At 43.1% G+C, this 16914-nt stretch overlaps 1 protein-coding gene across 1 annotated transcript in view; it reads right to left on the reverse strand.

Moving 5' to 3' along the window:
• Positions 1-16914, reverse strand: part of mapk1 (mitogen-activated protein kinase 1) — a 39539-nt gene that overhangs the window by 6019 nt on the left and 16606 nt on the right. The window contains exons 2-8 of the mRNA XM_087849500.1: positions 11273-11455; positions 9995-10184; positions 9617-9733; positions 9215-9329; positions 6337-6468; positions 4670-4779; positions 2978-3106 (exon numbers count right to left, since the gene is read on the reverse strand). Coding sequence (XP_087705626.1) covers positions 2990-3106; positions 4670-4779; positions 6337-6468; positions 9215-9329; positions 9617-9733; positions 9995-10184; positions 11273-11455 — 964 coding nt within the window. The 3' untranslated portion in view covers positions 2978-2989. The remainder of the gene's footprint in view (positions 1-2977; positions 3107-4669; positions 4780-6336; positions 6469-9214; positions 9330-9616; positions 9734-9994; positions 10185-11272; positions 11456-16914) is intronic.

Consider the following 16914-nt stretch of genomic DNA (forward strand, 5'->3'; position numbering starts at 1 on the left):
AAACTAATAAAACACTTAAATAGTTATTTTAGTCTAATCTTGCCTATAATTACAAAAATAATATTTTGGCGCTTACTGCTGTTGCAGCAGGGGGCAAAAACGAACCTTCTGGCAGATCTAGTGATGACGCCCACACACAGTCATACAGCAGCTTTGTGGGGAGGCTGTAGGTCACGAGGTAAAGCAGCATCTACTGATCGCAAGGCCGGTGCTTCGATCCCTGGCTGCTCCAGTCTGCAAGCCACATATCTCTGGGCAAGATACTAACCTCACATCACTTAAACATAGAAGAAAGTGCTTGTATGGATGGGTGAATGAGGCTGTTGTATAAAGCACTATATATGCTATACCTTTCCTGTACGTTTCACTGCGCGTTTCTTTATTTTTAACCCCGCTCCATGTTTGAACTCTTCCTCTTTCATGTGAACGTGCTACATAGATAAACCCCGGGTAGACTCATGCAGCTGATAACTGTGTTCACGTGACCCTTTAGCCTGATTGCTGATGTTAGATTAAGCAAAGCTACATAATGGAAAGCTACCCTGGCTATGACGCATTTGCTTCACAGCCCAGGCCCCGGGAGATGAGTGCAGCGCAGAAAGGCAGCATTTTTACAGATAATCAGATCTGCAGATACTGAAACGAGGAACTAAAAATGCAAACATGCTCGGTGCTCTAATCCAGGAGGTGTCGCACCACAGACTCACTTTCACTGCACTCGTGTTATGCTTCAAGACATGCACAGAGGAAACGCAGTAATTACACGCAGCCCATCTTGTGCACAAAGAGGATGATGGGCTATAAAATGTAGCTGATAGCTATTATCACAAAAGGAGGCCTGTCAGGAAGCAGCTGGTGGTGAGCAGAGATCAGCGAGGGAGGGGACAAACAAAAACAATCTCTCCAAATTTTCATTTAAATTCAGACTTGTTTTTGTATAATTTGCCAAAATCCTTTCTGAAGGATTTTAGCATCAGTGCATCTGTCAAATAAAGAATTACATTGCAACAATAAACTGGGTATTTACATTGTTTAAAGAAACTTTTAGAACTACATAACAATAATTCTTGGATATGACGAAGTTATTACTGTCAGACGCTGCACAGACAGCTCGTCTCCCATCCGACTCCCTCACAATCAGCTGATTTTATGCATATTTAATGACGCCATGCGACTCTTCACCTTCATTCCGAGAATATCAACACGATTACAGAGAATCGGTATCGTGATGCACATCACAGTTTCATCAGCAAAACACTCATTTGAGGTTTTCTATCTGACTGTACTTTTGGAAGTTTTCTCACACAAGTCATCAGAAAACGGAGCAAACATCCAGGCCAGCAATGCCGGTTTCTGATCCTCTCTGCCGTTTATATTCAACTGATGCAGTTTCAGTTATTAAAACTTTCATACAGTGCTTAACAAACCTGTCAGATCACCTGTCATAGAAACAAGAAAACACATATCAAAGTGTTTGGCACTGTATATGCCCTGATAGTAATCACAGAAAAACACCTTTAGCTGAGATATTGTATCTCAAACAAAAGAAGGTGCAGCAGATTTCTATAACAAAGCAAAGCGTCACTTCCCAGTATGTTTATGACTTCATCAGATAACAGGACATGAGCCTTTTTCACTTTTTCATAATTAATCTTTTGCTCATACCGACGCTGCTGGCCAGAGGCTGACTCATAGCTCACGGTAGCTTTAGCCACTTTCCTTTTGTTAGCTTTTGTAAAATGTCCATATCAGCTGAAGGAGTCTGATTAGGTTTGTTGTTAGGAGCATTTTTGTTGCAGTCTCCTGGGGTTTACTTTAACAACTCCAACCAGCTTATAATCAGTCATAAGTGAGGGTGACTGGCCAGTCACCAAACATCTAAGGTGGGTCAGATGGGACATTAGCAACCGCAGAATCTGGAGGTAGGGAGCTAGATGCAACTTCAGGATGTTTCATGTATGTGCCATTGGTTAGTGTGAGAGGACGGACTGATGACCTCGGCCACTTAAAGACAGTACATCAGTTACCCTGTAACCGGCAAACCAGCGTTAGCTCAGGGTTTGTTTGATTCCCAAAACCAAAGAAAGTTCGTCCGTTTCAAATGGCTAACACTAGTTAGCCAAATGGCTAACTAACACTAGTTAGACACTTCACCTACCGCCTACTGGTGATGGCCAGAGCACCTGTGGCTACAACTGTAGCTGCCTCCACCAGTGTGTGAATGTGAGAGTGAATGAATAGTGGAATTGTAAAGCGCTTTGAGTGCCTTGAAAAGCGCTATATAAATCCAATCCATTATTATTATTATTATTATTATTACTAGTGTTGCTCACTGCTGACAGTGTGTGGGAGCAGAACAGAGGCACCGAATCAAGGCATGAGCTGGGGAACATTAACATCTTATCATTTAGAGCTTCTTGGAATATCTGTCCCACACCCTTCACACTAAACTATACTGAATTTAACTTGCGTTACAATCAATTCACACATTGGCAATAGGGGGAAAAAAAAAGTCTTAATACATGGTAAATGCTGCATATTGAAAAATCTAAATTTGATACCACAGAACAATTTTTGTGTCTTGTTTGGATGCAAATTGATGGCAGTAAAGCACAACTGAGTTTAAAGTGCTTAGATGGATGGTTTTAAGTGGTTTTATCCTTGTCGAGTACCTCGGCTTCGTACTCAACAAAAGCAAAATTTAAACTTACTCTGTGAGGTCCTGACTACAGCTCTTCAACAGATGAGCTGTTAAATTTAACCCCAGTGATCCGGAGCAGATTTCAACGCGGGAACACGACTCACTCCACCGCGCTTTGAAGCAGCGGAGGTGGGACAGTCATGAGGATCTCCCTGATCTTTATGACCTTGGAAAAGTTGGTTGTTGTGTACTTCTTAACAAATTGCTCATAGTTTTGTGTTACCAGCCCCTGCAGGTTATTTTTCAGTAGTTTGGGCTGCAGTGACGTGTATTTACCTGTGTGGGATGTTAGGACCTAAAGCTGGGCTGGAAACGTGCAGTTTCTTGAAAGATGAGGTCCTTCAGCGTCTCTTTGGGTAGGTCATCTAGCTCCATGTCAAACTTAAATGGGGCCTCGGCAACAGGCTAAAGACAGAGCAGCAAAGAGGGCAGAGTGACGTAAATGTTCATGGAGACTTTAGCTTTGGCTCCAACAGAGCAGCAAAGTCACAAACAACCACAAAAGAAATGAAGAACATTTTTAGATCAGAGAAACATGCAGGCAGCTATTTGGACAACGCCACTACCATCACTTTGGAATCAAAGTTATGACTGAAGTTTGAGCTTTAATTCAAGCAGCTCAACGGAAATTTGCATCAACTGTTTTGCAATTACAGACATTTGTTTCAAAAACAAAAACCCTTGGACACCACCAAATGCCCTGCAGGCCTTTTACTGCAGCTGGCCTCTGTTTCTTCTTGTTTGTGGGTCTCTTTGCCTTCGGGTTTGTCTTTGCTAACTGAAATTAACATTTCCTGTATGAAGTCTGCTTAGTTTTGCAGCACTTGGCTGAATCCGAGCAGAGAGTATAGCCCTGTGCACTTCTTCTAACAGGATGCCCGTTTCATTACATTCCTGCACCATGTTTGACAGAGGATGTGGTGTGCTTTGGGTTAATGAGCCGTTTCTCTCCTCCTCCGTAATTTTCTCTTGATTTCATCTTTCCAAAGAATATTTGAAGGCTCTTTTAGACGTTTGCTGCCAGTCTAATCTGGCCTTCCTGGTCCTGAGTGTACAAGGTTGCATTTGGATTGATTGCAGACTTTGATATGTTTACCTACTCAAGAGTGACAAAATTCTCTGAAACTGTTTTTATTAACCATGAAAATAATTTGGCAGTCATCCACTTCAGTTGCTTGCTGTGGTATTTCAGATGCATCGTTGTTGCTGAGCTGACGGTGCATCCATTCGTTTTAGCGGCGACTGGTTCTTGTAAGATGCTTTTCTGCTTTATTTGAACACCTAAAAAAAATTTCTAACTACAAGAACAATTCACACCATAATATTTTTTCTTACACTTTTAAGCTTACATTCACACAGTCACCCTCTGACGGTCTTCACTCACATCGTGATCTTTGAACCTCATGTTGAGGATCAGGCCTGAACTGACCATGAGCCTCTGAAAATGGAGGACTCAGTATTTATATATATAAAAAACTGCATATGGAATACAGCACCTGCTAAAACAGTTCAATACTTCTGCTGAACTCCTTGAATTAAAGCTGGAAATCTGCTCTTCAATCATCTTGTAAAACAGGAGTGTCAAACTCAAATACACAGTGGGCCAAAATTCAAAACTGGAACAAAGTCGCGGGCTAACATTAATATTTATTGAAAATAAATCTTCCTCCAGATATAAGAATGAATCTTTTCTTATGGACTCAAATAAGTTTTGCTGGAAAACTGAATATGGAACAAGCAAAGCTTAATACTAAACAATATATATATTAGCTGTATAATACCAGTAGGCCAGCTTTAATAGTAATTTGGTATGGCTTCGCGGGCCAAATGTAATTAGGCTGTGGGCCAAATTTGGCCCGCGGGCCAGAGTTTGACACCTATGTTGTAAAATAACAAATGTTGTGTTGTTTTTTTTCCCAAATATTTTTGAACCCAGCTGATCCATATAGCACAAGATGCCTGACCCACCTCATCTGTGGGGTCGTAGTATTGTTCCAGGTAGGGGTGTGCCAGCGCCTCCTCCACCTCGATCCTCTTGTGAGGGTTAAAGGTCAACATCTTGTCCAGCAGGTCCAGAGCTGTAACACAAAGATGGACTTACTGTAGGTGACTCTGAAACAACAACAATATCCTTGTCTGTCCACTAAAGGTCCTAGTCTACATCCAACATGTTATCATTCTTTAAACCATCCTTTGACACCAAAGTCTGTCAGTCCTCTGATCAGCTCTTTACTGACCACGAATTTGATGCATCTCTTCATCCAACCTTCATCCACTACTTAATACTGTGTGTCAATGAGGGTTTACTGAATTTGCAGGATGGCTCTAATAAACATCTGTGTTGGCCTGTGTCACTGCATGATATCAGTTTGGAAGATGTCACGGTGATACGGTGAATATGTGGTGACTCATTGTGAAGTGTTGTAAACAGAGAAAAGGATTTAAGAGCAGCATCACATCATCCACCTGCACTGCTTTTGTGCTCCGAGTAAAGGTTTGGCCACAGTTCTTAGTTGAGTTTGACCAAATCCATCATTCAGCTTCGTCTCTGTGAATTTTACAGCTTCTGACGACGTTTTTCTTAAGTACACTTAAATTTTGTGTCACACACACAAACTACACCCTTTTTGGCTCCTACCTCAAAGCACACTGTGCTGTCGATCTTACGTGCTGCACAATAATGTTTAATATTTAGTATCTACTGTTATATTCCCATAGATCATCATGATGTTGTTTATTGTATTGCTCTCGTTTTCTTCTGCTTGTTTTCTTTTTTCTTTCTCAACAGGTGATCCAGGTGACTGATAGATGGATTTTTTTTGTCTGCTTATTTAGTTGGTTTTTGTTTTTTTGCCCTTTATCCCCGTCCCTCTTCTCCGCTGTTTTTTCCCCCTCTTCCTTTCTCCCTTTTCTTTTCCTCATTCAAGTCTGTCCCGTATCTAGCAAGTGAAAATAAAATAAATAAATAAAATAAAATAAACAATAAAAGGTGAATCAAATAGACCATTACGGCAAGGCTGGGATGGTCAATTTGGTAAAGTAAATCCGTTGGGCATCTTTCTTCGCCTTTAGACAATAATTCTGATGGCAAAAGAACCAAACGGGACAGGCAAAAAAAAAAAAGAAAAGAAAAGTACACTTAAATTTACACTGTGTAAATATTATCATCAGCTTCTCTCTGAATTTGGCTTCATGCTGCCTTTAGATGCATGTTGGTGGACTCACATTGTGATTACCAAAGATTTTACTAAAGCTTTTCTCACTATGTTGAAATGGCACTCTGCCTTTATTAGCACTGTTCTTATGAATGATTATACAGATTTTATTTAATTTCAGCAGTGAAGGAGACAGAAAACCAACTGAACCTGCAAAAACAGTGTAGAGTGTAGTGAGCGTGTTTGAGCCCCAAAGTCCAGATGTTCTGACTACTGTGACTGCTGTGTGTTGTGCCAGATCACAGGTCATCAAAGAAGTAGACACAACATGAATGTAATGTGATGTGTATGAGGTGCGCCGAGTGTAGGCAATCATTTTTCTCCCCGCTCTATAAAATGAAACTCTCTCAGGAAATGTTTAACATTTACTAATCCCCTGATGACCAAATACTGCGGTTATGGTGAGATTCCACCTCTTACCTTTTGGATCAGCGTTGGGAAAGAGACGGTTCCACGGCACTTTGCAGCGCAAAGGCAGTGACAAGAGATAGTTCCTGGCTTTAATGTTGATGATGCAGTTGAGATCCTCCTGTGAGGGAGAACCCAGAATTCCTGGAGGACAAATAGAAAATCATAAAGACAATCAGGTTTTGTTCTTTTATGATAAAGGTAACAATTTGCAGAGCCTCCGCTAAAAGTTTATAGTGAAAGGAAAAATTCTGAAAAACGGACAAAAACATTCAGACCGCACAACAAACGGACAGATGGGAGAAGCAACACGTGGTCTAGCACCAAGAGACAAAAAAGTCAGACTTGATAAGGACATATTAGTGTGTACGGTATCTATGGACTGGCACCAGGAAGCTGTTGCGACTGAGTGTGAAGTCTAAAGGTATCAAAGTTTTTCTTACAGACTAAATAATGCAGCTGAGTCACACCATAATGATACACTGTACTACCAAACAAATACAGACCAAACAAATTCATTATCAGGAAAAACTCTGACAAAGTTCATCATGGAGGACTCGACTTGGTCAGACCATCTCCAAAACAAAACAGGTTCCCAGTATGAGGCAGCGAGTACCAAGCAAAAGGAATCCAACAGTGAGTAACTGGAATAACCAGTAACTGGTGCAGACCTTTACTGATTACATGGCCACTGCTGCTCAAACTGGAGAAAACCTCAATGCTTGCTATGATAGAAAGATGCCAGAACACAAAGCAATGCACTACGCAGCCACAGAGCAGCCGCAGAGCAGTCAGAGAGCAGCCGCAGAGCAGCCGCAGAGCAGTCGCAGAGCAGCCGCAGAGCAGTCGCAGAGCAGTCGCAGAGCAGTCGCAGAGAAGTCAGAGCAGCCACAGAGCAGCCACAGAGCAGTCACAGAGAAGTCACAGAGCAGTCGCAGAGAAGTCACAGAGAAGTCACAGAGCAGTTGCAGAGCAGCCGCAGAGCAGCCGCAGAGAAGTCACAGAGCAGCCGCAGAGCAGCCACAGAGCAGCCGCAGAGAAGTCACAGAGCAGTCACAGAGAAGTCAGAGCAGCCACAGAGCAGCCAAAGAGCAGCCACAGAGCAGTCACAGAGCAGCCACAGAGCAGTTGCAGAGCACCCGCAGAGCAGCCGCAGAGAAGTCGCAGAGAAGTCGCAGAGAAGTCGCAGAGAAGTCGCAGAGCAGCCGCAGAGCAGCCGCAGAGAAGTCACAGAGCAGTCACAGAGAAGTCAGAGCAGCCACAGAGCAGCCACAGAGCAGTCACAGAGCAGTCACAGAGCAGCCACAGAGCAGCCACAGAGCAGCCGCAGAGAAGTCAGAGCAGCCACAGAGCAGTCACAGAGCAGCCACAGAGCAGTCACAGAGCAGTCACAGAGAAGTCAGAGCAGCCACAGAGCAGTCACAGAGCAGCCACAGAGCAGTCACAGAGCAGTCACAGAGAAGTCAGAGCAGCCACAGAGCAGCCGCAGAGAAGTCAGAGCAGCCGCAGAGCAGCCGCAGAGCAGCCGCAGAGCAGTTGCAGAGCAGCCACAGAGCAGCCACAGAGCAGACGCAGAGCAGTTGCAGAGCAGTCGCAGAGCAGACGCAGAGCAGCCACAGAAGCCGCAGAGCAGCCACAGAGCAGCCACAGAGCAGCCACAGAGCAGCCACAGCGCAGTCAGAGCAGCCACAGAGAAGTCAGAGCAGCCACAGAGCAGCCGCAGAGCAGCCGCAGAGAAGTCACAGAGCAGTCACAGAGAAGTCAGAGCAGCCACAGAGCAGTCACAGAGCAGTCACAGAGAAGTCAGAGCAGCCACAGAGCAGCCACAGAGCAGCCACAGAGCAGCCACAGAGCAGTCACAGAGAAGTCAGAGCAGCCACAGAGAAGTCAGAGCAGCCACAGAGCAGTCACAGAGCAGTCACAGAGAAGTCAGAGCAGCCACAGAGCAGCCACAGAGCAGCCACAGAGCAGCCACAGAGCAGTTGCAGAGCAGCCACAGAGAAGTCGCAGAGCAGCCGCAGAGCAGCCGCAGAGCAGTCACAGAGCAGTCACAGAGCAGTCACAGAGAAGTCAGAGCAGCCACAGAGCAGCCACAGAGCAGCCACAGAGCAGCCACAGAGCAGTTGCAGAGCAGCCACAGAGAAGTCGCAGAGCAGCCGCAGAGCAGCCGCAGAGCAGTCACAGAGCAGTCACAGAGCAGCCAGAGCAGCCACAGAGCAGCCACAGAGCAGCCACAGAGAAGTCAGAGCAGCCACAGAGCAGCCACAGAGAAGTCAGAGCAGCCACAGAGAAGTCAGAGCAGCCACAGAGCAGCCACAGAGCAGCCGCAGAGCAGCCGCAGAGCAGCCGCAGAGCAGCCGCAGAGCAGCCGCAGAGCAGCCGCAGAGCAGTTGCAGAGCAGTTGCAGAGCAGCCACAGAGCAGCCACAGAGCAGTTGCAGAGCAGCCACAGAGCAGCCACAGAGCAGCCACAGAAGCCGCAGAGCAGCCGCAGAGCAGCCGCAGAGCAGCCACAGCGCAGTCAGAGCAGCCACAGAGAAGTCAGAGCAGCCACAGAGCAGCCACAGCGCAGCCACAGAGCAGCCACAGAGCAGCCACAGTTCCCCAGCTGAACCCCAGGCACCACCTGAGCTGAACAATGGAGCAATAGAAGTGACTCAGGTGTGTGCGGTTTGTGGGGATCATGGGATTCATCTAGATGTGTGTTTGACTTATAGACCCATAACCTAACCCTGACATCTCTGATCTGTTCTGGCAGATTCATTTTGCAGGTGGCTTTAATTTTGTGGGCTAAATGTCAGCCTCTGTGGACATGCGCATCAACACAACTCATTGGAATTTTTAAAAATGGAAAGTTCTACACGTTTACTGCATGCAAAGTTTATTTTTACCCAAAATATGGTTAAGCTGATCCAAGTAATGCTTCCCCGGAAAGATCGGCCTGTTGGACAGCATCTCAGCCAGGATGCAACCCACTGACCAGATGTCTATGGACTTGGTGTAGCCCTGAAATCAAGTAGAACAGACATAATCATGATTACAGTAGCTAACTTAGTTATACACAGCATTAATATACCATGTGCCTATCAGGTGCTGTAAGTCATTTAAAATTATTCCAACTAGTATTTAGAAATTAAAGTTTAAGACCTGAAATAGAAATACAAAGTTTAAAGATATTTCACATCACTAACAGGGTCATTGTTTTCCAATCAACACGTTTAAAGGGCACAAAGTATTTTTTAAGTTGGGAAAACCTAAAAACACTAAACATATTCCACTGTTACTCTACTCGCCTTTGAGTTGAGCATGATCTCAGGAGCTCGGTACCAACGAGTGGCAACGTACTCTGTGAGGAAACCAGTGTGATCGTGGTCGGGATCAGCCACACGAGCCAAACCAAAGTCACAGATCTACAAAAAAATGAGAAAGGCACAAGAAATTGTCACAACATTAGAGGACACAACATAAAAATTATAGGCTGTAAAACGTTGAGAGTCTCCACAGCAGATTTGTATTTGTGAGGATTTATGACAACATTAAGTTATTGTCATGTCATGATGAAAATATGTCTGGTGTTAGTTAAACCACCATATGAGGAGGTCTGGGGGCCTTAAGGGTAAGTGCCTGAAAACAAGCATTTAAATGAAGCCAGCATCTGCTTGAGACGCTACCTTGAGATCACAGGTGGTATTGAGCAGAAGGTTGGAAGGCTTCAGGTCACGGTGTAGTACGTTGGCAGAGTGGATATACTTGAGCCCTCGCAGGATCTGGTAGAGGAAGTAGCAGATGTGGTCATTGCTCAGGTGTTGAGTCTTCAGGAGCTTGTACAGATCTGTTTCCATTAGATCCTGGACAATATATCTGGTTCCAGGTTAAGGAAAGTCGGCTTTTATACTGAAAAAACTCACACACACGTGTGTATTTATATCCTTGCAGGAACATCTCATTGACATAATGCTTTCCCTGGCCGCTTACCCTAACCATCAAAAATGGATGCCTAACCCTAACCATAACCTAATCGTGACCCTGACACTAAAACAACACTTTGACTCTCAAAAATATCTTCAAACTTGTGGGGACTGGGATTTTGGTCCCCACAAGTAGAGTAAACTTCCAATTTTTGGCCCCCACAAAAATGTTCACTCTCACACACACTCTCACACTCACACACACACACACACACACACAAGCCTGTAGCCAAAACACTTGAAGATTCAAAACAGAGTTTCACAATCTAACGTGTGGCGTCAGAGTGACTACGTACATCATTTACAGACAGTCAATAGTCATGACTCACTTACGAGGCCATTATTAGTCAGTATGGTAAATTTTGGTAAATGTATTCATCATGCTGAAAGCTCCCTGACACTTAAGTTCAGTAAAACTATTCACTGTTTTACGTTTCTTTGTTTTTTTTATTTAAAGAAAGACTTGATAAGAGCAAAGGCGGATGTTCTTGTGTCAAAGATTTAGCCCAGACAGATGCACAGCTGCAAAAATACAAAACTAACTGATCAGTTGTTCGATCTTTTAGGACTTTTAGTCAAGTTTCAAAGTCCCTAATCATGAGGATTCTGATTGAGCTGGTGCTCTTGAGGCCAAAAACACTCCACCTTCCTGATGACTCTTGGTGAAAGAAAGCCAGTGCAATTTAGTATTTGTTCTTGGGCACATGCTTGTGTTGCCAGGCTGAGCAGCTGCAGGCTTCAGTCACAGACGCAGTGTAAAACTATACACAGTGCCTGCAGGCTTGATAGTCTGCTACCATTTGGCTACAGCGAAAAGCATCTCTGCCAACTGTATGGCGACAGGTGGCTATTATGTAATAAAAGACAAATAAAAACCTCTTGACCACAAACGTTTGGTGGTAATACCAATCTGACCAGCAGCTAAAGAAAACCATCAAACACAAGAATGAGACGCAATCAAACATGCTTCAGTGAGGATACACATCCTTCATCTGCTCGATGGTCGGTGCACGGATAATGTCGTTGATTCCGATAATGTTCTCGTGCTTGAAGCGCAGGAGGATTTTGATCTCTCTCAGGGTGCGCTGGCAGTAGGTCTGGTGCTCAAAGGGGCTGATCTTCTTGATGGCCACGCGTATCTTGTTCTCCCGGTCGTAGGCAGAGCTGCAATTAAAAAAACAAAAACAAAAACCCCAAAATGAGACAAAAATGCAAACCTTTTAAATCCATAAAACTCAAATGCCAGATATGTGCAATAACTGCATTAATTTATAATTACGATTCAGAACCACTTATTAGGACAGAAAGGCCGCAGGTGACCAAGACTGGTGATGGTGCTAACACAGCTAAGAACATGGCCTTTGTGGTGAAAGTGAGTCACACTCTCTCCTCTGTGAATGCCCAGCTGTGCCCAAAACTGAGCACAGCCATTATCCAAATATTGAAAACCATGTTTTCAAGTTGGGATGGTGAATATGAGAATCAATCAATCAGTCAATCAATGAAATACAGACCAAGGGTCACTGAGCTGATGGAGCACGCCTCACTAAGGTGAACTGCTCAGGACTCTCCCTCTCTCTTCTACACCTGGAATTAGGGCTGCCACAAACGATTATTTTGATAGTCGACTAGTCACCGATTATTTTTGCGATTAGTCGACTAATCAGATCATCATCCATTGGACGTAAAACGTACAGCTTATTGCACCAGCAGCATCTGCTCTTATATAACTATCATTAGCTTACAGCTTTGAAGTGTTTAAGGTATGTGCTAACTAAAAATAAAGACAAGATGATAGTTTATTAAATTTTAATGAAATTTGCAGATTGTTTCGGTGAAGTTTAATAAACTCCTTGCTATCTAAAATATAACAGGACACCAGAGAATATTCTCGAGCATCTCACACTTCTGATAATCAGCTGTCTGCTTGATGTTTATTCAGCTGTGTAAAAACTATAACTTTAATCTCAGCCAAACCGATTTACTCAGGAACAAATAAAATACTGAAAAAAGCCAAACAATAACATTTTTAAGTTATCTAAGTGACTTATATATGTTTAACCTGAGGAGCGAAAGACGGTGGTGGGTTTGAAAACGATTAGCCGGAACTCCGGTGTTCTCACGGCTCTAGTTAGCCTAGCCCCCGGCTAGCTATCGAGCTAGTGGGTAACAGACGTCTCCGAAAACGTCGGAGCGCTTTTGAAAATATGTGGTGTCTTGATAAACTGAGCTGATATTTGAGGTTTACACAGCTACATTCTCGCCTGAAAATATGTTAAACGTTTATTTTGTGACCCAGAAAGAATAATAAGAGTAATATTAAAACTAACTAGCTGCCGCCATTGTTGGAAACTGAGCTGGGCCGTGCTATGAATTCTGGGACACAGTTTCTTCTTCTTTGGGGTTTAACGGCAGCTGGCATCCTTGTACATGCAGTGCTGCCATCTTCTGTTTCAGTCCGTTATTACACTCTTAAATCCTACTACTTATTCCTGCGTCTTTTGGGATCTTACAAAGCTTCAAACGACGCGTCGACTATTAAATCAGTCGTCGACGATTTTAATAGTCGACTAAATGTGGCAGCCGTACCTGGAATCAAGGTTTTTTCCCCTTTAATTGCCTTAAGTCAATGTTTTGTGGAGACTGTGCAGACTGTAGTCGATGTAATCAATATTAAAGCTATAACCAATATCGCACAAAATAACACTTGATATAATCAGTTTCTTCCATATGCAGCTCTAAGCTTCTGTGCTTACTGGGCCAAGCATGTTCAACAAGTGCAGCCTGAAGAACCACATATGTCACATACCAGCACGATGCTGTAGCTTATATTAACTTCTAATAACCATCTTTAGAAGACAACAATAAAACCTATTCCACAAAAAGACCACATGTTCATTCACCAAAAAGTCACGTATAATCCCAAATAAGGATTTATGAAAAAGGTACCTTACAATTTTTAAAAACAACTGACCAAAAAACCTTTAACCGTTACTTTAACTATTATTTACAAATGAAAACGGCAGATAAAAAATAAAGAAACATTGCTGTGTGAATCAAACCCGCTCAAACCTCTGTGACAAATGCCACTTCCTTCCTGTGGTTTGCAAGCGAAAAGTTTTTCATGTTAAGTCGAATCGGCAGGAAATGCTAGGTTTGAATTAAAAGTATTGTAAAACACTAAGCACACCCTAAAATGGAAAGATAAGTGTAGCACATTTCCTTTTACACAAGAACTACTACAGCAATACGGAAACTAGTGGTGCAGCGGATCACGGTTGATCCGTAATCCAAACAGATCCCACTCCACGGTTCGGCACGCACGTGATCCGAAGATTCGAAAAAGAAGGAAAAAAAGTATGTGTATGGTGCGCGTGGTCAGTCTGTGATAGTTATGGTCAGCACTAGCGGTCCAAGTGGAGGAGCAGAGAAGTTTGCAGTATTTAAGCAGCCCTTTGCTGCCCAGTCCGACCGGCTAAAGGGGTGTTTAGCTGCAGACATGAGGCTGTATTCTGTTGTGCAAAACAAGGGGTTTAAACTATGATGAACGTGCTGGAGCCACGCTATGATATCCCGTTGCACGTCCACTTCAGTGACAAGATTGTACCCAAGCGCGTATGAGCAGGAAAAGTTTAAAGTTATGGCTGAACTGTCCCAGGAATCTTCTGTTGCCCAACTAAAAATGGGTGGAGCTCCAGGTCAACGGAAAGCTACGTGACCGCTCGTTATATCACAGCGGAGTGGTAGATACAAAGCCCTGTACTGCACCTTAATTTGTTTTTATACAATTCCGTGGAATGAGTCTTGAGTTGAATGTTTTAAATAGGCAAAAATTACTTAAATAAGTGAATAAGTAAATGTTAAAATTTTCTTTTTTTCTTTTTTTGCTGATCCGAAAATGGATCCGATCTGTGACTTAAAACCGTGATCCGATCCAAACCGTGAGATTTTTGATCCGTTGCACCACTAATAGAAACCCAACCGGTTTAAGTGCTTTCAACCAAACCATATCTGGAATGTGATAAAGACAAAACATTTTCAGGAAATTAGGAAGCTGTCTTGCATGCCGGGTATGGAGGATCTAAAGTTAAAGCTAGATTTAGAGAAGGAGCAGCGAGTTAACATGCAAAGCTTAGCTAGCTACTTTCATATCACACATTCTTCACAGCAGAGGTCAATCTTAGCAGAGAGATCCCTCACTAAGGTAACGGCTCATTACACAAACATGTGTGATTAAAATATAGATAATAAAATAATTCAATTCAATTTTATTTATACAGCACCAAATCACAACAAGAGTCGCCTCAAGGTGCTTTACATTGTACGATAGACCCTACAATAACACATACAGAGAAAAACCCAACAATCATATGACCCCCTATGAGCAAGAACTTTGGTGACAGTGGGAAGGAAAAACTCCCTTTTAACAGGAAGAAACCTCCAGCAGATCCAGGCTCAGGGAAAAATAATAAATACGCTTATCAGTTACTATATTGGAAAAACATTTGCAAGCCTTTTCAAAACTCTTACTCCAAAATTAGTCCGCGACACTTCATTGTCGTACTTCGCATGTGGCTAAGCAGAAAACCCAATCCTAATCTTTGGCTACAGACACTGACAGACGCCCTGACCAAAGGTGTTGGAATATTTTTATGTACCATGCAACTCTAGCGGCCATAAACAAAGACAGGACCACAGCACATGAACACCGTGTGTGTGAGATTAGATGTTGAAAGGGAAAAACAAACACTAGCACACCCTTTGGCATGAAGAGGGTTTGTGTATCAGCACTTTTCTATGCAGGGTTTGACACCACTTATTTGTACTAACTAGTAAAAACATGTTGGCTGGATTTTTGTTTAGTCTGCCCACTTTGACTTATTTTTTCTTGTGCAAGTGTGCAGAGACCAGAATTTCCAAAGCAGAAAGCAGATGTGATGTTTTGAATGTGGGACACATTTAGAAAACAAAATCTAAACTTCACTGCCATCACATTTCCAACAAATTTAGTGCTTTCATTGACTTTATTTTACATCCTAGAATCAGCTTTTTAACACAATATATAAATGTTGGACATCAAGAGTAATTTCCTCTTCAGTTTCTGCTCACAGCTGTAAATTATTTTAGAAACGTTTTTAATTTAGAAAAAGTATCTTTAGTGATTATGTGGAAAAATGTGGGTGATTCTGCTCGCACTCAACAGGCTCACTGTTCATCCACTCAAATATCCAGCCCTGCCTGTGCTGAAACACCTCCTCCACACTACCCCAGGTACAGACATGTCCACTGCTGAATATCTGGCTTTTTCCACTCTTAATGGCTGTGTCAGACCCACGCTGTGGTCTCAACCTAAATCTCACAGCCTTACCAAAAAAACCCAAAACAAAAACAAACACACTTTACTGAAATAAATAAAAAGATACGCAGGAGTCGACTTCAATTCATGTTGTCCAGTTATTATTAGTCTGCAATGAATGACTGCAATTTTGACTGTAAAAGCACTTTGTTTTTTTGTATGTTCTAGTTTTTGTTTTTTTAAACTGAATAATAATGACAGAAGTTGAGCCCGCCTACATACGTCATGGAGAATGATTAATTTACAGCCTGGTGTTGGGTGTGTGAAATGATCAAACATCTTCAGATGACACATCCAAATCAAGTCCAGCTGACCTAGTCCTGCCAGGAAATGCAAATCACTGCAGCCAGCTCATCTCACCCCATTTGGTACGACCAGAAAAGCAAAACTGCACAACACAGCTGCACCTCGGGATGACAAACTGAGAGAATTTGCAGCTTTTATCATCTTCCTCGGCTTCATCGTTTACATCTACACAAGCATTGTTTTATTTCGGCACATTACACACAACAAATGACTGAAAAACACCCACGTAGTCAGACAAAATAAGAAAATGAGTTGCTATAGTGATGGGGGTGTAAGGACTGCAATGTAAACACAAGTGTGCCAGCCTTCTGTGAGGGAAATATGAGTGACCTTCCTTTCCACTTGTGTGAGAGGAATGTGTGTGTGTGTGTGTGTGTGTGTGTGTGTGTGTGTGTGTGTGTGTGTGTGTGTGTGTGTGTGTGTGTGTGTGTGTGGGAGGTAAGTAAATAGTTCTCCATGTAACTGTTCTACACCAGCAGATACCCTCATGTACAGAGAAGCAGGCAACGACGGTAGTTATTCATCAGAGCTGCAATCCGATCCAGGGCAGAGGCAGTTTGGCACAGACACATCATATCCTCGTACTGTTTTTAAACAGTCAATGGTACAACAGCCTCCTCCTAGTTTGTGGAGATGGCAGACATGAGAAGCTAAATATTTTCATGAAACTGATAATTTGTCAAAGGTCAAAGATAAATATGTCCCTAACTTTGGCACCATGTAGAACAGCAGGTCTGCAGCAGTACTGGATGGTATAACAAAATGTATATTTTGGAAGACTTTGATGCTTTCACTTTATTTCACAGCATAAATCCATCTATGCATCCGCTGCTTATCCAGTATGGGTCACAAGGGCAGCAGTCTAAGCAGTGCAGACTTCCCACCCCAGCCACCTCCTCCAGCTATTCCAGAGAGACAACCAAGGCCTTCCCAAGCCAGCCAGAAACGTATTCTCTCCAGC

This window comes from Neolamprologus brichardi, chromosome 12 (assembly GCF_056152115.1).
Source record: "Neolamprologus brichardi isolate AB-2024 chromosome 12, ASM5615211v1, whole genome shotgun sequence".
Lineage (NCBI taxonomy): Eukaryota > Metazoa > Chordata > Actinopteri > Cichliformes > Cichlidae > Neolamprologus > Neolamprologus brichardi.